This window comes from Rattus norvegicus, chromosome 1, assembly GCF_036323735.1.
Source record: "Rattus norvegicus strain BN/NHsdMcwi chromosome 1, GRCr8, whole genome shotgun sequence".
NCBI classification, from domain to species: Eukaryota; Metazoa; Chordata; class Mammalia; order Rodentia; family Muridae; genus Rattus; species Rattus norvegicus.
In genome coordinates, this window is record NC_086019.1 from 23063503 (window position 1) to 23091161 (window position 27659).

Sequence of the window (27659 nt, forward strand, 5' to 3'; positions counted from 1 at the left end):
TCCCTCGCAGCCCACTCAGAGTTCTCTGCGGTTGGCTACTCTGTCCATCTGGCAGGTCTTCTAGTTTTACTTCACATTTGTTGGGACAAGATGCTCCAGGCTTACCTTCCACTTTTATTTCCATTCCAACTCTATACCTGTTCATTTTAATAACAGGTCTGTTCTTTCTTATTATTAAAAAGTGTTTAGATATCAAGATCAGAGAGCCCACTGTTAATGTAATGGGCTCTCTTGGACATAGATAAAGCTAAGAAACAAATATGTTCTGTAAACTCCTCTATGCACGCTTATTTATAATTTCATCTATTTTCTCTGTATCTGTGCCCAGAAGCTTATGCCAATCGGTTTTTTTTTTTTCGGAGCTGGGGACCGAACCCAGGGCCTTGTGCTTGCTAGGCAAGTACTCTACCGCTGAGCTAAATCCCCAACCCCTGCAATGTGGTTCTTTTGTTTGTTGTGGGTTTGTATTCCTTCTTGAGGCACTGGTTTATTTTCAAAGAGGCTGATTTTCTTCTTTTTGTTATTTGAATAAATATCTAGTTATTGTATATATAATAATATATAATAATTAAACGGATTTTTGACAAGCATGCAATACATCTTTCAGTATGGTTTAGAACATTTCCATTGCCCTAAAGACTTTCTTTCCCTTTAAACGAATATGCCTGCTCCTCTAACCTGGGCGGTATGATGTCTTCTGTTCCTGATGAGGCAGGATAGAAAGACAAGACACTCTATGGGGACTTGAGGAGAATAAGGAACTCTTACACGGGAACCAGGTTGAACTTACCAGCAATGAGGCAAGCATACAGCGGTCAACAGCGACACAAGATCTCTCTCCCTTCCCAGCAGTTAACACACTGCTTTCTAGGAATCTCACCAGAAACACTGTTTACAGGAAGATGATCCCATGTGCAACACTAGTAGTTTCTGGGTTTAGTTTATCAGATTATAATTCCATACAAGAAGTCTCTGGATCCACCTCACAGATCTCATGTATTAGGGAAGGGGGCGGGGCTTTGTTATTGTACCTTTTCAGATGTCGCTTGAGAACCAGCCCTCCCAACCACCACCACCGCTGAGGCTCACAAGTGATGACATATGAAGACAGAGAATCTCGAAGCTCCTACAGGAACCGGTACCCGCACTAGTGTGTGTCTTACTGTGTGATTTCTGACAGAAGCCCACACGCACGCTCTCAGGTGAGTTTTTCTCCTCGCCTAAGCTCCTTTCTTCATATTCTTACTAGAACTCTTCAACTGAGTCTCAAACTAGCTAGCGAGAAATGTTTTTCTGTATCGAAGCCACAGATCCTAGTTTGGCTTGAGTCAAGATCCCTAAGAGATTAAAGTTCCTCCTGAGGTTGCCCAGGGTGCGAGAGCAGAGCTGTCGCTCTGTCCCCTCACCACTGACACCAATACAAAACTGGAGCACAAGAGCTCACCTGTAGAGTGTCTTGTTTCACTTAGCATAATGCACTGAAGATGTTTCCACATTGTTGTGGGAATCAATATTGTGTTCTCTTTTGGCTAGCTGGCTGGGTATGATACAGCTTATTATTATTACCAAAAGGCTGCTTGTAGTTTATGGTTGTTATAAATAAAATGTCCATAAATACCAGAATATAATTTTTTTTAGTAACAAGTGGTATGTTTTTCATTTGATTAATTATCTAGAAATGGGAAAGAGGGATTGAATGGCGCGCGCGCGTGCGCGCGCACGCACACACACACACACACACACACACACACACACAAATAAAACTTTTAAAAGCAGTTGTCTTCAAAAGGAGTGGTTTACAAACATCAGATGGTTCAAGTATTCGAGGAGTTTATTGAGTCTTCTACCCTCTCCTCTCATCAATTCCTAAGAAACAAGGGTCAAAGTCCCCAACTAACTGCAGATTTTCTCTACTTTTCCTCCTGTGTCAGTCAGAATTTACCTCACAGGTTTCAAAGGACAAACACTATATGTATGCCCACATGGCATACTTCTGATGATCTGCTCTTTTATTATTATGGCCATGGCCCCGTATGTAGGCTATCCTAGGTTCCCTTGACATTTATTTTGGCCACTTCAGCTTTCTCTTGGCTGAGGTCTGTCTTAATCTGTTTCTTCAGTGTTAGCATTTTCACGTTTAGAGTAAGCAGTCTGTAGAGAGTGTAGTCTTTTTTTGACTTCTGTCAAGAAAACCCTTATCTTTTAATTAGCAGATACAGACCACCTCCTCCGGTAAAGTCACCGATGGGTCTGAATTACACCTTTCTGGTTGTTGTCTGTTGGCTCCACTTGGTCTTCATTTATTTTTTCTTATTTTCTTTGCTTGAATTTCATTGAGAATTTATGAAAAGCCAGCCATGGTGGCTCACATCTTTAATCCTAGCACATGGGAGACAGAGACAGGTAGATCTCTGCGTTCAAGGCCTGCCTCTTCTAAAAGTGAGTTCCAAGGCAGCCTACGCAGAGAAACCCTGTCTCAAAGAAATCAAAACTCAAACAAAAAAAATTAAAACCAAAAAACAGTATTTTTATTTCTACTATTAAATTACAATATGTGCTTATAAAAAACTTATACTTTCAAAAAGCTTATCTCCATTTATTTTGAAACAAGAGCTTTAACGATCTTAGGGCTGTTTAGCAAGCCTTAGTTCTTTGCTATTTTCATATATTGTTCTTTAAAAAACCCAATAGGTATTTTAAGTTTTAAAGATCATTAATTTTTTTGGGTTATTTAAGGGGAAATGGGTTTGTTTTATGTACTCCATTTAAGCAGTCTATATACAATCTATATACAATCTTTATACAGTCTAGATACAGTCAATATAGGCTTTATATAGTCTATATACGGTCTATATACAGCCTATAGACAGGCTATATACAGTCCTTATATGATCTGCTTCTGTCTTAGTTTTTTGTGTAGAATCAAGTTTATAACCCACTTTAGATTTCTTCCTGCACATTGTATTGTCTCCTTCAGGTGACAAAGACAAAAAGAGAAGAAACCTCACGGATGTGCACACATGACACAGGGGGAACCTCATGGGTGTGCAGACATGACACAGGGGGAGCCTCAGGGATGCACACACATGACACAGGGGGAGCCTTACGGATGTGTACACATGACACAGGGGGAACCTCACAGATGTGCAGACGTGACACAGGGGGAACCTCATGGATGTGCAGACATGACACAGGGGGAACCTCACGGATGTGCACACATGACACAGGGGGAACCCCATGGATGTGCAGACATGACACAGGGGGAACCTCATGGATGTGCAGACATGACACAGGGGGAACCTCATGGATGTGTAGACATGACACAGGAGGAACCTCACGGATGTGAACACATGACACAGGGGAACCTCACGGATGTGCAGACATGACACAGGGGGAACCTCATGGATGTGCAGACATGACACAGGGGGAACCTCACATTTACAAGTCTGGCACAATCACTTTGTGTTCTCTTACAGATACTAAAAGACATCTCATGCAATAGTTGCTAATGATACAACAACCAGATTCCCTTTAATTACCATGGTAACTGATCCTTAATGACTTCGGGAAATGTTAAATTGAAATGAATTTGGCCTAAAATTGACTCCCTGCATATTTAAGTTTCTCTCAAAGGTTTCTTGAAAGCAGAATTTGTTATGATCTTGTCTTTTAATTAAATAAGCAACCAAACCAAACCAAGCCAAACAGGGTCTGGAGAGATGGCTCAGTGGTTGAAAACACTTACTACTCTTACAGAAGACCCAGGCTCAGATCTCAGCACTCATATGGCAGCTCAAAATCATCGGTAACTTCACTTCCAAGGCACCTGATGCTTCCTTCTGACCTCTGAGGGCACAAGACATTCCCATGGTACACAGACATGAATGCAGGCAAAACCCTTACATCCCGTAAAATAAACAGATGTGAAAGTGCAAAACCAGCAACTGGAGAGTTTTTTTTCCCTCCAAGAATAGCTACCACAGTCAGAGTCCATATCTTAACGTCCCACTGCCCACTCTACTTTGGCCTTGGTTGATACTATGTGGGGGATTTAACTGATTTTCTGATTACTTGTTTCTTCAGTTACCAAGTGTAGAGTGTTGTTGTTTCTGGTCATAAGTGATTCTGTTCACTTCCCTTCTTGATCTATCATGTTTTGAATCTGTTTTACAAAGTGAATTTACACTCAAGAATTCTAAGTCTTCTAGTGAATTATTCTCTGTATCTGAATTGGTTGATAACAGATCCTGGGCTTACAGTAGCGCTAATTCCCTGTTCATGCTTCAGAGCATCTCTGTGGGCTTTGGCCAAAACTAGTCTCCAGCTGTACCTGGATTCCGTGCGAGGGTTCTCTCCCTCCCTCTCTCTCTCTCTCTCTCTCTCTCTCTCTCTCTCTCTCTCTCTCTCTCTGTCTCTCTCTCTCTCTCTGTCTCTCTCTGTCTCTGTCTCTCTCTCTGTCTTTCTCTTTCTTTCTCTCTCTCTCTGTCTCTCTCTTTCTCTCTCTTGCTCTCTCTGTCTCTCTCTTGCTCTCTCTCTGTCTCTGTCTCTCTGTCTCTCTCTGCCTCTCTCTCTGTCTCTGTCTCTCTCTCTCTCTCTGTCTCTCTCTGTCTTTCCCTCCCTCCCTCTCTCTCTCTCTGCCTGTCTCTCTCTGTCTCTCTGTCTCTGTCTCTCTCTGTCTCTCTCTGTCTCTCTCTCTCTGTCTCTCTCTCTCTCTCTCTCTGTGTGTGTGTGTGTGTGTGTGTGTGTGTGTGTGTGTGTGTGTATGTGTAGCGGGTGTATATTGTGGTGTGCCCTCCCATGAGGGTGTGTGTAGAAGATAGAGGTTAGTATCCACGTGTCTTTTTCAATTGATCTTCACTTTATTTTTTGAGACAGTGTCTCACTTAATCTGGTGGTCACCATTTGAGCTATCCTGGCTGACCAGTGAACCCTGGGGTGGGGTGGGGTGATCCATGTGTCTCTATGTCCCCAAATCTGGGGTTAAGGGGCACATAGCTGTGGATGGCTTTTTATGTGGGTGCTGTAGTTCTGAACTGAGATCTCCACACTGTGCAGCAAACCCCTTTACCCACTCACACCTCTGCCCAGGCCTGAGGATGCTTTCTTAGCTGTTTTGTTTCTATTGTTTTGTTTTCTTTTTCTAATATCCAACTTTCCCTGGCCCCACTCTCCTCTGAGCATTTTCCTAAATTCTTCTCTCACTTTAGTCTTCAGAAAAAGACAATTTAAGTGCTTCTCTAGAAAAAATTACCAAAATCTGAAATAGACAACCCAGAGAAGTTTTAGTGCACCTTTCTCAAACATAAGAGACTAAGAAAACTGGCATGCTAAGATTTTACAGTACTCCCTCGGGAAGAGGAACAGGTGAAGGGGACAGGGGCCAGAATGGAGGGGAAGGACACCCAATGGCTGGACCCCCCAAGATCCACAATCAGCCACCTGGGGTATCCAGGTTAGGGTTATTAAATCACCAAACTGGAGGCAAAATGCAGAGGGATATGAGAATGGGGGAGGGGGCAAGGAGGTGTTTACTGTTGTGTTCCTTCCTGTCCTTGATGCTTGATGCTTGTGAAATCAAAGTACCCTTGGGGCTTTAGTCCTGGAAATTAGTAGATAACAAGATGTTTCAGTTAACAAAAAGATTAAAAATGGAATCTTTACTAACTTTTCTTATTCTCTGAATTTCTCCAGCACTGTAGTTTTAATTACGATATATATATATATATATAATGTATGTACGATGTCATGTACATATATGTGTGTATATATCTCATATGTACATTATGTGATATATAATTTATAATATGATATGTGTATAAATATATGTATATGGTATGTATACATATAGACATATACACACATATGACATATATACATATGTGTGTCATATATATAATGTGTACTTATATATAATATATTATATATCTCATATATACATACATACATATATATATATATTATATATATGTCAGATCCAAAGGAGGACCCTAACTGGTTGATTCCATAGAAACAAGGAGAGAAGCCATAGCCTCTTGTGGATGAGATGTGTGTGTTTAAAACTGTAACTGGGCTGCTAAGTCCCATGACAGTGACTTCATGTGACCACTCGGTGTAGTGGAAGTCATGAGGTCCCCAGGGTTAAGGTAATTAATGTCTCACATGACTGAAATATGCTGGGAATAAAGAGGTGAAATCGTGGAGGCATCTGGGAATGAGCACATGGGCCATGGAACCTTAGACACTGTACGGGAGGGGACAAAGAGTAGCCGGTAATTATGTTTGAATGACAAGAAATGCACTACAGGAGAAAAACAAACAAACAGAAGTTCTTGTGCTATAATAAATAACAACAAATCAGAATTTAGTAAGCAACCCAGAAATTATTACGGCAGGGTTGGGACAGGGCCAGAGAAGACTGGGTGTGGAAAAGTGGGATGAATGGCAGTAACTGATCAGATAATGCTTAACCCTGGGGCCTTCCTGTTCTCAGAAAGCTCTGTTAGCTGGCCGAGGCCACTAGTCAGAAATTTAGAACTTGGAGAACAAAGTCTCCACTGAGTTTTATTAATCTGAGTTTTGTTCTTGTTGATTAGCGGAGAGCTGAAGTTGAAGTTGGGCTAACTGTAAATGGAGTGTGCGTGGGAGGGTGGGGCATTTTCTTTGTACCAAGTATAATTATAGGAAAAGATGGGGAACACTGCCTCTGCCCTACAGGAACTGTCTTTTCCAGAACATAAAATACAGTAGGACAGAGGTTCTTAAACACTACTGTTTTGGGGGCAGGGGTCATGGGTCCCAGGCAAAACAGGCCAGAAACAGCCATATGATAAAGAGTGAAATTTGTATTGACAAGGGGTAGGTACTGGAGACCAGCTGTCGTATGGTACTATAGCCCTGCGATAAGTCTAGCCTTTCTGCAAGTGTATAAAAGTTATAGCTGAGGTCCACTGTGTCCTCAGCCCAGCCCTAGTTGGCAAAGCATGCTGAAATGACATGTCACGTGCTTTTAATAGCCAACAGGACCTGAGGGAAATCCTTCCACCAAGCCTGGCTATCTAACTTTGATCCCAGAACTCGCACCATAGGAGAGAACTTAGTCTAGAACATTGTCCTTTGGGCTCCACACAAAGCCCCCCCCCCCCATATAAATAAAAGTAAAAAAGTAAAACAAAATAAACCTCATGACATTTGTAACAGTGTAGAACTCTGTTGATAGGGATTCTAAAGGGTGTTTCCACATATTTTAGAATGGAATGACAACTGGCCACTGTCACAGATAACAACACAAAACTGTAGATAACAGAATGCTCGCTGAGCTGGACTGCCTGGTTCAAACAGCTCTGGAATTCACAAAGGAGGGTTTGGTCAATACATTCACTCTCCTGATGCTTTTGTTTCCTCTCTTGGGAAATAGAGACAAAGATATTTCAGGTTTTCTGTGAGGATCACCTCAGTGACTTGTGGCACTCTCCAATATAATTAATTCAGGAGAATGGCTATTATTACCAGGGTATTATGGTTTTATTATAAAAAAAGAAAAACAGATATTCACACACATACACATGGAGTGGGGCAGGGAGTCAAAATCTGGAAGAATACACTTGTAATCATCCACATTGTTAATTTTTTCTTGAACTTTCTCTTTTTTCCCTTTAAATGAGATACACAAAGAAAATTAAGTCTGTCCATTTGAAAGCAAATGAACCATGTGGACTCTGAGAGAATGGCTGGTGGACTTTAGCCAGCAAGTGACCCGGAAATGGCTCCGGATGACGGTGGTCCTGATAGGATCACTCTCTGGTCACAGAAATCGAAGGGAGAGTCCATTTGAAGTGAAGTGGATTTATTCTATGCTCATTAGTGTTTTTCCAGTGTTACTTATTTTTTACCTATGTATAAAGTGCTTTTTTTCTGCATGCATGTCTGTGTGCTGCATGTGTGCAGAGCCCGCTACGGCCAGAAGACGACATCAGATCTTCGGGAACAGGAGCTGAAGGCTGTGAGCTACTAGGGTGGTCATGAAAACCCAGTTTGTGTCCTCGTAGCAAAGATTCTTCCCAGATCCACCTTGAGTTTATTATATATATTCGCATTCTGTCTAAGCTCCGCCCCACGGTTACCTGGCAACAGGCAGGCGTGCCTGAATCACTATAAAAGGGGCTGTTCGCCCCTCAGCTCTCTCTTGTTCTTGTCTTCATGCTCCTGCTCTCTCTCCCCATTCCCTTCCCCCTCCCTCTCCAGTTCTCATGCCTCCCCGCCCCCTTCTCCTGCTCTCTCTCGCTCTCTGGCTCTCCCGCTCTGCTCTCTCGCATTCTCTCTGCCTTTCTGTCTCTACTACCTTCTCAACTCCCCTCCCTATGCCCTGAATAAACTCTATTCTATACTATACCTTCGCATGACGGGTCCCTCAGAAGGAAGGGATGCCTCAGCATGGACCCACCGAGACACCCCCTTCCCCAATACCTCACCACACCTCCATAGAACGTATCCCCTCCCTCTCTTTATCTTCTTATAAACACAATTTAAAGCGTTAAATATTTTTTAACTGGAGGGCTGACTGCCTGTGCTAATCGGCTAACACACAACTTAAAGGTTAGGAGATTGCCAATTGAAACTGCACTTGGATATTTCTGCTATTTCTGCTCGTGAACAGATGGCTCCAGTTTTTCTCAAAACTTCCTGACTTCTAGACTGATAGGCAAGATACAACCCCATGCGCCAGTGTTAGTGCTGCTTCAGGAGGGACCGCAGGAAGTATTTACTAATCAGACACAAAAAGAGAAGGGGGAAGTGACAGACACAGCAGGAGAGAGAGGAGAGAAGAAGAAGGGGAGAGAAGGGAAGAGGAGGGGAGGGGGAGAGGGGGAGGGGAGGAGGGGTGAGGGGAGAGGGGGAGGGGGAGAGGAGAAAATGACAGCAGCAGCAGAATCACTAAAACATGAAGGTGGCAATTTAGAAACATACTTTCTCTGGTTCCTTGAGAGTCTTTCTTTTTCTTTCCATAAATTTTTCCTTTCCTTTTTAAATACTCTGTTTCCATCTGTAGCTCTCATGGCCCCTCACATTGTCAAGCACAATTCTCCGTGTGGACCCTTATATCCCAAGAGCAGAGAGGTGACTGGCATTACGGAGTCAACTCTGATAACAGTTACAAACTCGCTCATGACTGTGAACGACCATCCAGCAACAGTGAAAATCCCCCAAACAACCAAGAAAGTATAAATGTACATTTTGTCGTATGAAAGTGACAAAGACGTGCTCAGAGACTTCTAGGGCTATGCGGGGGGGTGTGGGGGTGTGGGGTGGTGTCACACAGATTAGAAAATGAATGTGTTTTGTTACAGTTCACTCTGGAGTCTCTTAGAAGGAGGCATTTGAAAGCCTTCAGGCTCTCTCTAAGGCCAGCCTCTCCCCCTCCCAGGGTGCCCTGCTGCTCTCTAGTCCCTCCCAACATTACTACTGTTTACTTGGCCCCTCCCTAAGTAGACTATGGACTTCCTGGAGCTGTTGCCTTCGTTGTTAGCACTGTAAGGTGCTTAGCAAGCCTGTCTGAGAAGAGTGGACGTTACCTTGACTTTCCTCAGTCCTTGTTGAGACTTCTCCTTTATAACCAGGCCAGGCTCCTGTGAAAAGGTTGTTTAGAAAAGCCTATTCAAGATCCAGTTTAGGTTCAAGAGGGAGATGTCTACAGAGCACCAGGAGAAACAGGACCTTTAATGAAGACTAAGTGGTTCCAATGAAGATAATAGTTTCAAACACTTAGCTGATTTTTCTGGAGGGGTGGCTTGGAAGGGAGAGAATCTTAGAGCTGTGGACTGGTACACTTCAGCTGGAGAGTAGCCTGGAAGTGCTTTAGCTCAAGACGCTAGTGTTCCTGAGAGGGTCATTCTCTGGGCACAGCAGGTGAAGGGAGAGTCATTTCGTGTTCAATGACATTAGTCTGTAGTTCATTAATATTATTGAATGTTAATTATTTTTATTTTATGACTGTGGGTGTTTCAATGTGATATCTGGCACACTTTTGATGTGCTTTGTTCCAGGGTAAGGGCGGAGAAGAGGTCTTATTTGTTTTAAAGATGTTTTCTAATGGTGCCCGGAGGTATGGGTACAATGGCTGTAGTTTGACATACACAAACACACAGGATGTGGGAAGAAAAGCTGTTCCTGGAAACCAAGACGCAATATGGAGTCTCCCTTAGATCCTCTCTGTTCTCACCCTGGAGTCCATCTTGCCAGAGCTGAAGTTTTCTTTGTCCCCCACAGATGAGGCAGAGACGGGAGGGTCCTTTGAAAGAAATAGCCCAGGTTTCTCTTGCTTTCCTTTCCTTCTGATCAGTTTACAGTTGTTCAAGTTGTCCACGAGGGGGCAGCAAATTACAGACTAAGTAGTTTACAGCTAGTAAACAAAGGCTCATGTCTTAACTCACTCCTACTTTTAGCTAGAGTTTGTACTGTCGTTGTGTGCACTATTTCTAAGTTACTAGAGGATTTTCCTCAGAAGCGAAAAAATAGTGCCTGGATACATGGTTCTATTTTATTCCCTTTAAAAAAAACCACTTTTTTCTTTTCTAGTGAAAATCATACTGCAACAAACTCACAAATATCACAAATAAAAATATCACACTGCGCTGTTAGAATGGTCATTCTGAAGCCCTGGGGCTTCCCTCGGGGTTTTACATGTTCACCATCAACTATAAAAAGAAAACACACACACACAAAAACCCCCAAACACTCCAGAGTTGGAACTAGAAAATCAGTTAGTGTTCTGTTATTTTTCACAACTCCTGTGTCCTTTCGCCTGCTTCCCGTCCTGCCCAGTCACCTAAGCAAGAGCACCCTTTGGGGTCTCCATTGTAAATGTGATGCTATGCTCACACTTAAATTTGTTTCCATAAATATGTGTTCGTGCTATATGCTGGAATCTGCATACGAGAGAAAACAAGCTCCTTTTCTCTTTCTGAGGTTGTGTGACCCCCTGTAATAATAGCCATTCTAAGTTCATCTGTTTTCCTGGACTATTCTGATCACGTTTTTCTTTAGAGATGAATAAGATGCTATCTTATATATGTACTAAGTTTTCTTTTTCCATCCATTTGTTGACAGACATCTAAGTTGGTAACGTTTCCTTGCTATGGTACATAGAACAGCATTCTCCTCAGATATGCGAATGTCTCTGTGCAGGATATGGAGTGGAATGGCTGGGTCATATGGTAGGTGTTGTAGTCGTTGTATTGTTGTGAAGAGACTCTGTAACCACAGCACTTCTTACTAAGAGAAACATTTAATTGGGGCTTGCGACAGTTTAGAGGCTTAGCCCATCGTCCTGCTGGCGGGAGCAAGGCAGTGCACAGACAGACATGGTGCTGGCTTGGCCTTTTGAAACCTCAAAGGCCACCCTCAGTGACACACTTCCTCCGACAAGGCCACACCTCTTAATCCTTTCAAACAGTGCTGGAGACCAAGCATTTAAATCTGAGTCTATAGGGGCCGTTCTCATTCAAGCAACCATAGCAGACTTAAGTTTTTGAAGAAACTCCACACTGGGAATAAAGGGTCTTCTTCCTCCACATCTTCTCCAACATCCATTGTCAGGTTCTTGATGGTAGCTATTCTGACGAGGGTGAGGCAGTGTCTATCTCAAATAGTTTTATAAAACAACAACAACAAAGGACTAGGTAGGGATGTCGAACATTTTGTTAAATGGTTGTTGCCCATTTTGTCTTTCTTTGAAAAATGTCTGCTCTGTTTAGTAGCTGATTTGCTGGGTAGCAGCCTGATCACTTGCTATTTAATTTCTGTGGTCTTTGGAAGTCCCTTGTGTGAGGCATACAGAGATTTTCTCCCTTACCGTGGGCTGTCTGTGCACGGCACTGACAGCTTCCTTTGCTGTGTGTGCAGAAGCGTCTTGCTCCCATGTAGACTCGTGTGTAGTTCCCACTCTGTGCAAAAAACTCTTGCCTTCCCCAGAATCTCAGAGACTCTTTCTTAAGTTTTATCTGAGAGTTTTAGCATTTCATAATTTTAAAAATAGTTTTATTATGCATTTATTATTTATTTATTATTTATTATGCAATTATTTGTTTTACATCCTGACTACAGTTTCCCTTTCTTCTCATCCCTTGTCATCCCCCCACCTCTACCCCTCACGAATCCACTTCTCCAAGGAAGTGGATCCATTTTTGGTCCATTTTGTATTGATTTCTTTATACAAGGTGAGAGTTATTAATCTAATTTCATTCTTCTGCAGGTGAATATCCAATTTTGCAAGGACCTTTTATTGAAGGGGCTTCTTTTCCCTTAGTGCATGTTTTTGACCCTTTGTCAAAACTTAGGTGACCACACTATGCCTGTTTATTTCCAGATCTTGCATTCTGTCCCATTAGTCTGTCTGTCCTGTTAGTCTTCCTGTCTAAGAACAGACAGGCTTGGATCCAGACTGCTTTTGTCTCTATAGCTCTGGAGTATAGTTTGAATATTATGAAACCACTAGCTATGATTTTACTTCTTCTGATTGTTTGGGTTATTCATGCCTATATATTGTTACCGCTCTAGTTGGTGGCCTGAACCTATAGGGAGCCAAAAAGTGAGGTGGACTAAAGTCTCATGCAATAGTCAACTTTATTCCTAGTATCAGACAATTTGTATTCTGAGGGCTTTATGACCATTAAGCTAGTTCAAATGAGCAATTGTCACATGAGTTTAGCTACACACAGTTACAGCCATTTTTTCTTTTTTTCTTTTATTTTATTGGATATCTTTTTATTTATATTTCAAATGTTATCCACTTTCGCAGTTTCCCTTCCTGAAACCCTGCTATCTCCCCCTGCTTCTATGAGGGTACTCCCCCACTCACCCACCCACTCCCTCCTGCTTCCCCACCCTGGCATTCCCCTACATTGGGGCATCGAGCCTTCACAGGACCAAGGACCTCTCCCTGCTGATGCCAGATAAGGCCACCCTCTGCTATATATGCAGCTGGAGTCGTGGGTCCATCCCTGCGTACTCTTGTGATCCATCCCTGTGATATTGTTGTTCTTATGGGGTTGCAAACCCCTTCAGCTCCTTCAGTCATTTCCCCAACCCCTCCATTGGGGTCCCCAGGCTCAGTCCAATGGTTGGCCTTGAGCATCCACCTCTGTATTTGTCAGGCTCTGGAAGAGTCTCTCAGGAGACAGCTATACCAGGCTCCTGTCAGCAAGCACTTTTTGGCATCTGCAATAGTGTTTGGTGACTGTATATGGGCTGGATCCCCAGGTGGGGCAGTCTCTGGATGACATTTCCTTCCGTCTCTGCTCCAAACTTTGTTATTTTTGTTCTGCCTTCTAAGAAGGATTGAAGCATCTGCACTTTGGTCATCCTTCTTCTTTAGCTTCATGAGGTCTGTGGATTGTATCTTGGGTAATCCGAGCTTTTGGGCTAATATCCACTTATCAGTGAGTGCTTACCATGTGTGTTCTTTTGTGATTGGGTTACCTCACTCAAAATACTTTCTAGTTCCATCCATTTGCCTAAGAATTTCATGAAGTCACTGTTTTTGATAGCTGAGTAGTACTCCATTGTATAGATGTACCACAATTTCTGTATCCATTCCTCTGTTGAAGGGCATCTGGGTTCTTTCCACCTTCTGGCTATTATAAATAAGGCTGCTATGAACATAGTGGAGCATGTGTCCTTGTTATATGTTGGAGCATCTTTTGGGTATATGCCCAGGAGTGGTATAGCTGGGTTCTCAGGTAGCACTATGTTCAGCTTTCTGAGGAACTGCCAGACTGATTTCCAGAGTGGTTGTACCAGTTTGCAATTCCACCAACAATGGAAGAGTGTTCCTCTTTCTCCACATCCTCGCCAGCATCTGCAGTTATAGCCATTTTTATATGATTGATTCTGCCAGTCCAGGAGTGTGGAAGCTCACTACATTCTCTACTTTTATTTGATCTCCTTTTCCACTGCCTTGAAGTCTTCGTTTTGTGTGTGTGTGTGTGTGTGTGTAATTTTTATAATACTGTAAAGGGGTATTTTTCTTAATTCTGTTTCTCTGGAAGCACATCATTTCAATATGGAAATTCAAATATGGAGGCTCCCAGTTTTTCTTATATTGACTTCGGATTATGCGACTTTAAGTGTTCATCAAATCTAAACATTTTCCTAGTAGATTCCAATAGGTCTTTTAAGTGTAGAATCATGAAATCTGCAAATAAGGATAGTTTGACTTCTTGCTTTGCTATTTTTATTTTATTCATGTCTTTCTGGTTGCTATGGCTGAGATTTCCGGTATATACTGAGCAAGGAGGAGCAGGCATCCTTAACTCCTTCCAGATCTCAGAGAGGATCCACTGTTGCCTTTGTTCACTATGAGTTTGCCATTTAGTTACTTTCCTATTGCCATGAGGAGACACCATGACCAAAACAACTTACAAAAGGAAGTATTTAATTGGGGGCTTGTCTCCAGTTTTAGGGGGTTGGTTCATGAACATCGTGGAAGGGAACAGGGCGTCATGCACGCATAGTACTGGAGCACTACTTAAGGCATTTGATTCCTAAGTTTTCGACATAGCAAGACTGCATATAGCATTCCAGCTTTTGAAACCTCAAAGCACACCCCTATTGATACACCTCTTCCAACAGGACTTCACCTACTCCAACAAAGCCACACCTCCTAATTATTCTCGAACAGTTCCACAAGCTGGGGACCAAGCGTTGAAATATATGAGCCTACGGGGGGCCATTCTCATTCAAACCACCACAGTTGCTGTGGTTCTGCTGTTTTGAGATATTCTCCAGCCATCCCTAATGTCTCTGGGACTTTTATCATGAAGTCATATTAAACTTTGTCAACTGCCTTTTCCGAATTAAAAAGAAATGATTATGTAGCTTCTGTCTTTAAGTTTCTTTATATATTGTTGCATTTACTGTTTTAAGTTTGAAGCAAACTTTTCTAACCCAGGATGAAGTGCACTTGGTCAAAATGTGTGATCTTAATGTGTTTCTGAATTTAATTTGTAAGTATTTTGAGCATTTTTGTGTCTATGTTCAAGAAAAATAGATCTTTACACGGCTTTTATATGAGAATAACAAGTTTTTGTTTAATGAATTTGATAGTGTTCCTTCACTTTGTGTTTTGAAAAAGAAGAATTATTACCAGCTCTTTCTGGAAAGTTTAGAAGAATTCAGCTGTGAATCCATCTGGCCCTGGACTTTTCTTTGAGGTGAGGCTTTTGAACCTAGCTTCAACTGTATGAGCCCGCTATGAGTCTGTTAAATGGCTGTGCCTTTTGACTTTTCAATTTGGTAGATGCTATGGGTTTAGAGTTTATCTATTTCTTCTCTTTTTTCCTACCTTTTAAGAGTATAGATTTTTCAACAGTTTTCTGTATTTCCTTGTTGTTTGTTTTAATAATCTCTTTTTTCAGCTCTGATGTTGTTAATCTCTGTTTCTTCTTACTCTTTCTTTTGTCGGGCTGGCTAAGAGTTTCTCAGTCTTACTGTTTTTACAAAGAATGACTGGTCATCTGTGTATTGTTAATTTAGGCTCCATTACTTTCTTAATTTTTGCTATTCTTTGCCGTCTACTGGGCTTATAGTTGGCTGCCTGTTTGCCTGGAGCCTTCAGCAGCTCCTTAGGTGGTTTACTAAGATTTCTCAGATCTTCCAATGGGGCACTTGTTGCCATAAGGATTCTTCTAGGGCTGCCTTGGTTGTGCCCAGATGTTCTGAGAGGTCACCCTTTTATTTTCACTGTCTCTAAGAGTTTTTAGAATTTTCTCTATGATTTCTTTTGGATGAACCATTATTCAAAGATATATTATTTAGTGTCCGAGTCTTTTTTTAGTTTTTTTTGTTATTTTCTACTTTTATTCCATTTTAATGTTAGGGCACAAAGAATTATCTCCACTTTTAAATTTGTGGATATTTGATTTGTGTCTCATAATTTGATCAACTTTGAAGGATTCGTGTGCTACTGAGAAAATGTATATTTCTTTTTTTTTAAAAAATTTATTCATTTATTATATATAAGTACACTGTAGCTGTCTTCAGATACAACAGAAGAGGGCATCGGATCTCTTTACAAATGGTTGTGAGCCACCATGTGGTTGCTGGGAATTGAACTCATGACCTCCGAAAGAGCAGTCGGGTGCTCTTAACCGCTGAGCCATCTCTCCAGCCTGAAAATGTATATTTCTTATCTATTGGTAACATTTCTCCATATCAGTCTAGTTCATCTGTAGTGTTTTTTTAGCTCTAATGTTTCTTTGGTTATTTTTGGTTTAGAAGACCTATCTAAATATGAGACTGAGGTATTGAAGTCTCATCATTAATATTGTGTTAAGATGTGTGTGACCTTTAGTATTTGTTTTATGAAATTAGGCACCCTGATTTTTCATGCATAAATATTTACAGTTTTCACATCGTCTTGGTGAATCGCTCCATTTATAATATGCAATGTACCCTTTTATCTCCTGTAACTAGCTCTGGCTTAGTGTCTATCTGACACGATACGTCTCATGTCTGTAAATGTGAATGTTGTTTGATTCCCTCAGATGAAGTGCTGAGATGAGAGCCGTACCCAAGCTGTGCAAATAGCTTGGGATGAGCCCAGAGTGTTTCCCTCTAACTACTCCTCGGCCTAGACCTAGAAACTTCTACCATCTAATCTTCTGTAAGCCTGGACCTTGAAGGCTTCAGCTTCCAAGTTCTGTCTGCTAAGCTAGGCTGAAAGTGTTTCAGGTTCTGAGACTTACTGATGGATGAACTCAGTCTTTCTGGTTCTTTCTGAACTCTGGCTGGCTGGTTCAACTCAGCCGTTCTGGCTCAAACTCTTCAAGCTGACTGGGCAGCAATGGACATAACTGCTCTGCTCTGAACAAAACTGAGCACAACAGCACTCACCTGAGTGGCACCGAATTGAATTGAATTGAATTGAACTCTGCACTGCTCTTGAGTAGCTTACCTTTCCGGTTTGTTCTTGTGAGTGTTCCGCATAGCCCATCCCTGACTCATTCAGTCAAATCGTTCCTATTCTTTACTATCCGCCCCTCAATTAGACATTCGTGTTTGTGATTGAAGGTGTGTACTCCAGCCAGAGGGATTAAAGTATGTAGCCTGTCTGCATTCCATCCAGATCTCATCTTACCAGAGCAGCCATGTTATTGGATTAAACTCCTCTCCACCTCTCTGTTTATGGTTTCCACTTGCTCAGTAGATTGTTTTCTATCCTTTGACATGGAACTTTTCAAATAATTACTTGGTGAATGTATTCTTGGTGAAGGCTTCCATTTCTATTGGACCAAAGAATACTGAGTATCAGGTCTCTGGCTTTAGTGGGATGAGAAAGCAGGACAAGGCCTTCAGCTCCATTGAAGTAAGACAACACCATGTGTCTAGATCTCTGGTTTTTATATGACCATGCCTGGTGCCCCAGTGGCCCCTACTCAGCGCAAGGTGGGAATTCAGGTGCAATCGCCCTGGATCCCCTGAAAGACTCAAGCTTTGGCTACAGCAGTTGTAAAGTATGGCTTTGGAGGTGTTTTTTTTTTTTTCTTCAATTTTTTTTTATTCTGTGTGCACAAAGACTAGCATGATTGGTATCACAGGGTAGACAGTTGGTTTCACTGGGTAGACAGTCGAATCATCCATTCAGGTCGCTTAGTCCAACTTAATGAAGCCTATGTCCTTCGCGTACTGACAGAAGCACTGTCGGCACATGTTCAGCCCATATTTACGGATCAGACCGTGGCGGTTAGAGCAGACGCGGCAAGAGCAAGAACCCTGGCCGAACTTCCGAGGGTGACTCCAGTAGAGCTGCTGGTGACCCATCTTGCCTTCAGACGCCCAAGGAGGAAAAAGGGGCTTTGGAGGTTTTACTTCTTGGTTGCATAGTCAATGTAGGACTGGGAGTCAATATTCCTGTGGTCTGAGGTGTTAGTTCAGACCTGTGGGTCTAAGTACAGCTCTGCACCCACCCTGAACAGTAGACAGACATTAGCGGGCCTGATAGTATTGTTCTCTGAGCAGGTTCACAGAATCCAAGGAATGGTCCAGGATTTTACACTCCTGGTTGCCTTGGTGCTTTATGACTAGGCTCAAACATTGGTTAAATTGTCAGATAGCCAAGGCAGGATAGCCTCGGCCACCACACCTGACATTCAGCATCAAGTTTTACCAGCATCCAAAGCTAACATCACACTCATATCACCAAATGTGTCATCAAAACCACGACAACCAAATTGACGAGGGGGAAGTTAAAATTTAAGTACAAACCCACTCCAGATGTGCAAAACAGACAAAACCCACAAAGAATATGACCCAACCACCTACCCATAACTCATCTCCAGACAACAAACTCCACTATAATGGAATCCAAAAGCTACAGAGGTAGCTGGAATGTTGGAGGAAAATTTAGTCTTCCTTCTAAAAATAATTAACCTTCGTATGAAAGATAAAGATCTTTAAATTGATGGAACCCATCTAAGTCTTTGATAAGACAATCTTCAAAGGGAAGGAAACAGTAAATTGGAGGTGAAAGTCCAAAGTATGGAGCAAAATACTCAGCAAGGAGATTAAAACATTGAAAACAACCAAACGGAAATACTTAAGATGAAGGACACTGCCTATGAAATAGAAAACCACACTATGTAGCATTGATAACGGACAAGGTTGCATAGAAAAACAACTTTGGGGAATGGATAGCAAAGTGGAGACAAAGTAAAAGTAGGCATGCATAAGGAAGACTTTAAGGAGCATGAGTGACATTTCTAAAGGTTTGGGACACATTTGAGGCCAAACCTGTGAATTTGCAATATAAAAGAACAGCCTTCACAGCAGATGAAAATTTATAGACTATTTAACAGAAAGCACAGGAGAAAACTACCCACAATAGAGAACAAGTTAGACATACAGACACAAAATGCACATAAACACCAAATAGTGTGAGAAGAGAGGAAAGTTTCCACAGCACATCATAGTGGGGATGTAGTCAGACATACTATTAAGAGGACCACAAGTGAAGCTGCTACTCAAACACAAAGGCAGAAATATCAGACTTACACTAGACAAGCATGCAATGAAACAATGAGATATTTCAGGCTCAGAGGGTGTTGGACCCTACCTTGGTGTTTCCCTTCCCCCTCGCTGAGTCTTTTAGCCTGCTATAGCAAGAAGTTGTTTACACCCTTGACAGCTGCTCTTAGCCCCTGATTTGGGGCTGGGATTTTCCAGGGCACCCTTCCTCCCCACCCAGCCTTCCAGCTTGTTGTTGTTTAAGAAGTTGTTTACGCCCCTGATTGGGCCCGGAACTTTCCACCACACAGACTTTTCCTGTTTTCCTGGTTGGGGATTTTCACCTGTCTTGTTGTTTTCCATGGCTTTTGCCTCATGTATATAAGGAGATCTCAGTAACGCCTTGGTGGCACTCGCTGAAAACGGGTGACCCGTGTACGTGTTTTCTTTCAATCCTGCAGACCTACGCCCAATATTCACACAGTGGTGGCGCCAACAAGAGGGTAAAAAGCTGTGAACTGTGAACTCTATTCCCAGCAAAGTAAAGTAGCTCAGAGCAAGCACAACAGCACTGCAGACAATTCTTAATGAAATGCTCCAAGGCTGGGGAGAGCAGATGAAGCTACACACTTCAGGAAAGGATCAGAGGATACCTGAGAACAAAACAACTGCATTTAATATAACAAGCAGATCCCCAAAAACTAAAAGGAGAGAAGGAGAAGAAGTACCCATAACCCAGCAAATCAGAAGGCACCTAACAAATTTGTAGGAATGACAAACTTCCCTTAATGACCTTAAGTGTAAATGGTCTCAATCACCACAGAAAACAACACAGATTAATTGATTGGATTAAAAACTAAGAACCAAATGTTGCCTCTAATCAATGCATTAAAATATTATTTGAAATGTTTATATATTAATTTGTGGGCAAGGGGGATCATGCCAGAGCATACCTGTGGAAGCCAGAAGATGACCTGATAAAGCTGGTTCTCTCACTTTACTTCATGGTTCCCGGACATCCTCACCAACTAAATCTTCCTGAAGTGTCTTACCACACCTAACTTGTTCAGTGTCCCCAAATAACAACAAAATTTTGGCTAACGTTTTTCTCAGGTCATAGTGCAGAACTGTAAAGTCACTGATCTATTCCCATGTGACCTGGGAAGGGCATTTTCATTATCTTACATTGACATTTAGGAGATGCCTGAAAGTGAAGGTTTGTGATGAATCATCTCATTCTCATTCTTAGTACCTGGGTGATTAATTATGGCAGACAGAATGATAACCTCCACTTTTTTTTTTGGTTCTTTTTTTCGGAGCTGGGGACCGAACCCAGGGCCTTGCGCTTCCTAGGTAAGCGCTCTACCACTGAGCTAAATCCCCAGCCCCTATAGCCTCCACTTTTACTGAGAGCCATCCCATAGATGGCTCCAAAGACTAGCCATTACCCAAAACCTGATGTCACCTTGGATTTCAGTAACAGCAGAGCATCCCAGACAGATCGCCCCAGGATGATATCATTCCGAAGCAGGAACATTATCTCATAGCAACTGGTATGTCTCTCAGCAATAAAGGCTTCTTTGAACCATCCCGAAGAACCAAATCAGGCTTTAACACAGGCCACTTAACCACACATGTATGCCCCTTGCCTATAACCCCATTCCCTCCTCTATTTAAACCGAAAGCCCCTGTACATTGCAAATGAAAACTTGGTGTCATTTAACAATTTTATCTGTGCCTGTTCCAAACATCACCATATCAATTAAATCTCTTTTCTCTGGAAAGAGAGAAACAGAGAGGGGGAGGGGAGAGAAAAAGAAGGAAAGAGGAGAGAGAGAGAGAGAGAGAGAGAGAGAGAGAGAGAGAGAGAGAGAGAGAGAGAGAGAGAATATCAGAGTCTCTAAATACAACTTTCTTGTATTTGGAGTACATATGAATCTACTCATCTCTTTGCTGGACAGCCTAAATTCAGTAATCCAGTATTTACCCCACTGAAGATTCTGTCTCCTTCAGATTATCCATACTTACCCCTTCTAGCAGCTAACCAAGGATAGGATATTGGAGCTGTTCTGGACTTTGCATCATTTTTCACCAAGGTCATCGAGGCTGTTTTAATGTAGAAGGGCTTAGGAAATGGCCCCAGGCTGCAGAGCCTCCTATGATGAGTCAATAAAGAGTCCACCACTCAGAGGTCTCCTGGGAAAGCCACATAAGAACATTCAACCTCCGGTCTGTCCTGACATTGTGGACCTGGAACATCATGTGGCAGCGGATGTGAAGATCTCTAGGTCACTCTATGCCTGCATCACCTTTGCAGGTTCTGAGCATCCATCTATGTGTATCTTTGCACATTAAGAACATGCAGGAAGAGAGCAGGCAGCCCAACATCGATCCTAATGTCCCCTCTCTGGTTTAGGCAGACTATTTGGTCACTGCACACTGAAAATAACACATATACCGACATTCAACATACTTTACCCTTCTAAATGTACATATTAAAATCTCTTCTTTATATAATCAGCCCTTCCATAACCCAAGGCTTATCACAGGAGCAGACAGACCTCCCTGCCTCTGCTTCCTCCTCCAAGCCTGTGCCTGGATGGCATCTATCCTTCCTTTTCAAATAACCAATAGCCTATGAGCTCAAAAATGAAGCTGAACACCACTCAGGTGTCTACTACTCCACCACCCTGTGAGCTGCTTCTGGATTCCTATCTGTATGGGAATCCTGTGGCATACCAGCCAGCTCTATAGCTCTCTCCTTTTGACATTAATCTGCCTTGGTGCACATGTGTCCTGTGAGGTATGTGAAATTTTCCATAGGTAATGAATGGATGGTGGATTTCACGGAACGTGGTGAGTGAAGAAACTAGGTTTGGGTTCACATAAGTATTTTTACCACAGTAATACATTCTGGCTTCCCTAAGATAGTGGGGGTCTTTCTAACTTGCTTCCTGGTTTGTGTCTGTTCTGCTTTCCTGTGAAAGTGAAAAATTAGGAGGGATGTCCACCGCATTAAGAAATTACTTAGTCCTTATTTCTGCTGCTGTGACCACTAACTAGTTCATAAAGCTATTGGCCGAGTAACATTTTGGTTAGCAAGCGAGATTAGCTAGCATCTCTAAGTGGGATACCTTCATACCGATTTGTTAATGGTTTTCCCTTCAGGTGTGCCGTTTTGGTAGGTATTCACATGAAAGAAAGTTCTTTCCTCTGTGAACTCATGTTAAGGGGTCAACCCATCATATCATTTGCTCAAATCTCCTCTCGTCTCCATTCTTCTAAGGTTCTGATCGCCCAGCTAAATCAATCCAGGCCGTCCATGAAAACCCGTACCTGAAATCATCTCTCGTCGTAGGTTAAGTGTGCATTGAAAGGTACCATGCTACCCAAAATTCTGTTTGCTGAAAGAATTTGCATAGCCGTGCTCCATCGCAGTTATCTGTAGTATGATGTATATATCTATGATGTAACAGATGCTGTAAGGGGTATGTGTGTGCATATCTAAAAGCCAGGCTTGGTTTTTTTTTTCTTCAAGTCATTATGAATATCCAAAGGGATTGCCAGCACAAGTGACCAAAGATAAGAGGGAAAGCAGGGGCAAGGTGAAGGGTCGTGCCTTTAGAATTAAGAGCTATGTTTCGATCTGCCCAGACTTCCCTATCTCCTAAGACTTTTCTTAAGTAGCACATTTATGTGCTGTAACACATCTATCTACCAAAGTGACTTAGGTACCTGCTACTTCTTGATAACCATGTTGTTTTTAGATTTTATCGCATTGGTATTTTCATATGGTATATGTTGTATGTATTTTTGTATAGTATTTTCCTTATGTTATCTTTCAAGTTAATTTCAAAATTATTTCTGGAAATTTACTATGTATTGAGTTCTTGGAGGATGGCCTTGTTGGGCACCAATGGAAGGAGAAGCCCTTGGCCCTGTCAAGGCTGGACTCCCCGGGGAATGTCAGGGCAGGAAGGAGGGTGGTTGGGGAGGGAGAACACCCTTATAGAAGAAGGGAGAGGGATGGGATAGGGGGATTGTGGCCGGGAAACTGGGAAAGGGAATAACATTTGAAATGTAAATAAAAATAGTCAATAAAAAAAGAAAAGAAAAAAAGTGAAAAAATGATTAATTTACATATACCAATATTTACATAAGCCATGCTCAAATAATATTATTTAATTCCAGGCACTGTTTTCTTCATTGTGTTTATTTTAAAACACACTTGTGTAGTTAGTACTAATCAGATAGCAAAGTCAGAACTTGCTTAGCTCGTTTAACCCTGTAGAGTCTATTGTAAAAGTATTAAATGCATGTTGCGTGGCCTCACATGGGATAATTCAGGGGAATGCAAGCTTACAGCCGCTGCAGGCCTTTGTTTTCTGATCTTAACAATGAATGGTTCAGAAGGACCATTTTCTCCTATAAAATCTCTTGTTTTCTGTGTCTTGGACAGAGGTTGTCTTGACATAATTTACACAGCATTTACTGGAAATTTGCTTCCAACCCTGGATATAGACTTAGAACAGGCTTTGGCATTAATCATAGTTTTTTAACTGTAGTAAACTCACTGCTTGAGAATAGTTTTGTAAGAAGCAGTGTGATTTTTAAGTGCTTAATTTTCCAATAAATTCTGTGTTTCAATGCATGTTTTGTCAGATATTGACAAACACAGATTTGCATGAACTCATTAACACATAGTCTCAACATAAGTTGGGAATCCTGAATCCACCTGGACCAATTGCCAGTTTGTAAGGTTTAGCTATTGTCATGGCCCGAATATGAATGTGCGTCTCATGTTCCTATGTTGACAACTCACAGCTAAGAGGTAAGGTTTTGAGGTGACAAGGTAACACATCATAATAGAAGAGTGAGGGTTTTTTGCTCTTCCTACCAGGTACAGAAAGCTCATCTGTGAAGAACAGCTCTCATCATAACTAAATCTGCTATTGACACCCCCCTTCCCAACTTGCAGAACAGAGCATTAAATTCTGTTACTGTAAGTTACCAACCTGACTTCAGTGGGAGTGGCATGCTTGATGAAACCAAGTTCCTATTTCCTTGGTTGTGAGCCCTGGGACCTGGCATTTGGGTTGGTGATAGGAAATTGGTCAAAAAAAGGACAAAGAAGTCACTTTGTCCACAGAACCAGAAAACTAAACCTAAGGTGATTCTACTTATTGGAGAGAGTTGGGGGAGTCTTCATAAAGAATAAAAGTCTACTAGGGAATCTCCAAATTCTGCCAGCCTACTGCTGTGACATCTGAGGCCACCCAGGATGCTACAACAAAAGTTTTAAGCTGTCCTTTTTCTTTTTTCCCCCAAAGTCATGTTTAAACAGAAATGTGGTTTTTCACACTACTAGGGTCTGAAAAATCTCAAGCTCACGGTGTTAGCAGAGCCAGTGTCTGCTGAGGCCACACTGAATTTCACCATTGGGTCTTCATGCTTTCCCTTGGCTTCCAGGGAAGCAGATTTTTTTAAATTGGGTATTTCTTATTTACATTTCAAATGTTATTCCCTTTCCCAGTTTCCTGTCCATAAGCCCCCTAACCCTTCCTCCTCCCCTTCTATAAGGGTGTTCCCTTCCCTATCCACTCCCCCTTACAACCTCCCATAGGCAAATGAACTAGAAAGTATCATCCTGAGTGAAGTAACCAGGTCACAGAAAAGCACACATAGTATGCACTCACTGATAAGCAGATATTTTTGTAAGGTCACTTAATCCCCTCCCGAAGGCTCCACCTCTTAACACCTTAACGCTGGCTGTTAATTTGCAATAGGAAAATGTGAGGGGATGTGCTTGAAAGACTGGGAAATAGCTGAGTGACACAGAGTGCTCCAGTCAAGACAACCCTGAGGAAAGAACTTCTGCTTGAGAAGGTAGCACGTAGGAAGACAAAAGAGAAAATGATGATCAAAGGAAACCGTGGAGTTCAGAGACTTCTAGTAGTGTCTAAACTCACCTTACAAACTAAGTCAGGGAGTCGAGACCCATCTTCAAGGAACAAGCAAGCCAACTGAGACCAACTCGGGTGGGATACATGTGGCAATTTGCACAGATGGATTTTAAAAGCAGTTGCTCTGTCATCTTTCATGAAAGGAAATACACCGTGCTACCAATGAGTGAAACATGGGGATCATCAGTAAAGGAATAAAAACCAATAAGACGCTAGGAAAAATTCTAGAACTGCAGATGGGCACGGTGGTGTTTGCCTATAATTCTAGTGCTCGGGAGCTCAGGAGAATGCATCCAGCCAGGGCTACAGAGGAAGACTGTCTCAACGACATAAATGAAAGAAATAAAAACGCTAGAAGAGAAATTTTATAATCCCTGATATTAAATGTTTTTGATGGACTGGTCAAATAGAGGCCACAGAGGAAAGAATAAGTGACATTACACATAGTCATTGGAGGCAATCTAACATTAAGGCGAGACAGGGGAGAACTGAGAACTGCAGTTTCAGATAACTGTGAGGCGACCTATAATCATTTAGTTTCGTATTGCTGAAGCTTTAGAAACCAAGGGGGGGAATGAGTAGTGGGGCAGAAGAATAATGAACAAATGTCTTATAAAACTTCAATGATTTCTGAATTCCTAGCAATTGGGGCTTTAAGTAATTATGTTATTATGTAAGCTACGTGGTAGGATTTGAGTATGAGCCTGTATTCCTCTCTATTTCATTATGATACCTTAACGATAGATACCTATTAAATGATAAGTAAAACGAAATAAAAATAAGGAATCCAGTGCAACCGCAAACTTTTGCTGGACCAAGTTATCAAAGCTCATAGGACGAGGTCTAACTCCTGAAACTGAGTCAAAATGTCGTGATATTGTTTGTTCCGTTTTGTTTTTCTATCATTTGGTGCATGCACCTAGCTCAGCAGCTTGCTAGTATGGATGTTTAAACGTAATTTAAGTTAAATTGCAGGCTTTCTGTCAAACTCAGGCTCATGGCCTTATTGGCCATGTTTTTCTTGTCATGGGAATTCTTATTTTGTACTTCATAAAACTTTTGATTCGGATCTCTTCTTCAAGAGCATCAAGTCAACAAAAATAACGGTATTTTCTCCGCTCTAAATTTGTTCAAGAATATTGTAGGAAAACACTAACATTGTTAAGTACATGTTAAAAAGACGTTCAAGAACACAGGCTTGAGAAGTGGTCCCTAGAATGAGCTCCCTGATAGGTTATTCGATACTAAGTTGCCAACACTGAAGTTACATGCACAAGGGATACAAAATGGACTCACATTTCATATGTATGTGTTTCTATGCATAGGCAACACGAATGGTTAAAGACAAAGAGGCCATGAATTGAGAGGGAGCAAAGGGAGGCATTAAAGGGATTGGGAGGAAATAAGAGAAGGAGGAAATGATATTTCTATTTAGTTTGAAAATATAAAGGGTTATAAATAGAGGGAAAACAACATGGACTTGAAACTTGTCCAGCGGTCCTTCTTGGCATCCCTCTGCATCACCACTGCTATGTGGTGTGGCTCTCTGGCTGCTCTCTCTCAGCCCCTCCACTCTGCAATCACTTTCTTCTGAGCCTTCTGTTGTGGGTGATGCCACACTAAGCAACAAGAACAGAGACCTCTTGGGGTAGTTTGACCAAGAGTTAAGCCAAGTGTGAATTCTCCACTTCTTTCCCTGGTCCTCTGTGACTTGTCTGTGTTGCCTGTCCGTTCTATGTGTCTGATCTGTCCCCATCACCTATTACCTGTGTCTGCTGTGCCAGGGTCCATTCTGTTTATGTGCCTTGCCTAATGATGGGCTGTTCTCTGTGTTTATTGAACAGCACAGAGCATACCTACTAGGAAAGGAACAAGAAGTGCTTTACAGAGGTTGTTGACAGAGTTTTAAAAGAAGTTATTTCACTGACACCAACTGACCCAGAATAGCTCTCAAAGCCACAGCCATAAATTGGGTTAGTTGGACTACAGACTATAAGTCATAACATCAAATTCCCTTAATATATAGAGACGATCCATAGGTTCTGTGACTCTAGAGAACCCTGACTAATAATGCGCTTAGTTACTCTGTTACCTTAAAGATGTATCAAACATAATCATGCTGAGCCCACAGTAGGGTGGCAGATTGAGTACATAGTTTTATAGGATTTTTTAGGCATATTTGAGGGAAACTTAAGGGTTCTTTGGAAAGTCGGTTCTTTTGGATGGTGTACTGCTAAGTTGAAGTGTGAAGAAAGGTTTAAGTGAAGCAGATAGAGGTGGAATGCTAAGGCAGACTCATGAAGGAATGTTTCGAAAGCAGGCAGAGGTGAAAGGGTGTTCTGCTACAGCAAGCATATGAACGGACACAACAAGGACATGTAACGAAAAATTCTTCACTGATAACATGAATGTATTGAAGCCCACCTTACATTGTGACTGCTTCATTTGCCAGGACTCCATAGAAGTAAAGGTATTAAAACCCACCTGGTGGTGCAATGCGGTTTCTCACCGCTTCTGTGGACTTAGGCTGAGTGATGGTAGCTGAGACAGCCATCTGCTTAGGAAAGACGCATGGAGAACATGTGAAGCCTGGAGGGAGGATAAAAGGACTCCTCAGACAGTGACAGAGGCTGAGCTTGGCTTCCTTGCATAGCTAAATGCTTCTCGGTCTCGAGTCTTTGCTGATATTCCATTCACTGA

The 27659-nt window shown here is 41.9% G+C and overlaps 1 protein-coding gene across 1 annotated transcript; it reads right to left on the reverse strand.

The window, feature by feature from the left end:
- Nucleotides 1-17524: 17524 nt before the first annotated feature.
- Nucleotides 17525-17859, reverse strand: Rps29-ps21 (ribosomal protein S29, pseudogene 21). The gene has a single exon (XM_039095530.2). The coding sequence runs from the start codon at nt 17812-17814 to the stop codon at nt 17644-17646; it is 171 nt and encodes a 56-aa protein (XP_038951458.1). The 5' UTR covers nt 17815-17859; the 3' UTR covers nt 17525-17643.
- Between the last annotated feature and the right edge of the window lie 9800 nt (nt 17860-27659).

What these genes read in the sequence shown, in the direction of transcription:
- Rps29-ps21 (XM_039095530.2), bottom strand. Translation starts at nt 17,814, where the DNA reads ATGGGTCACCAGCAGCTCTACTGGAGTCACCCTCGGAAGTTCGGCCAG.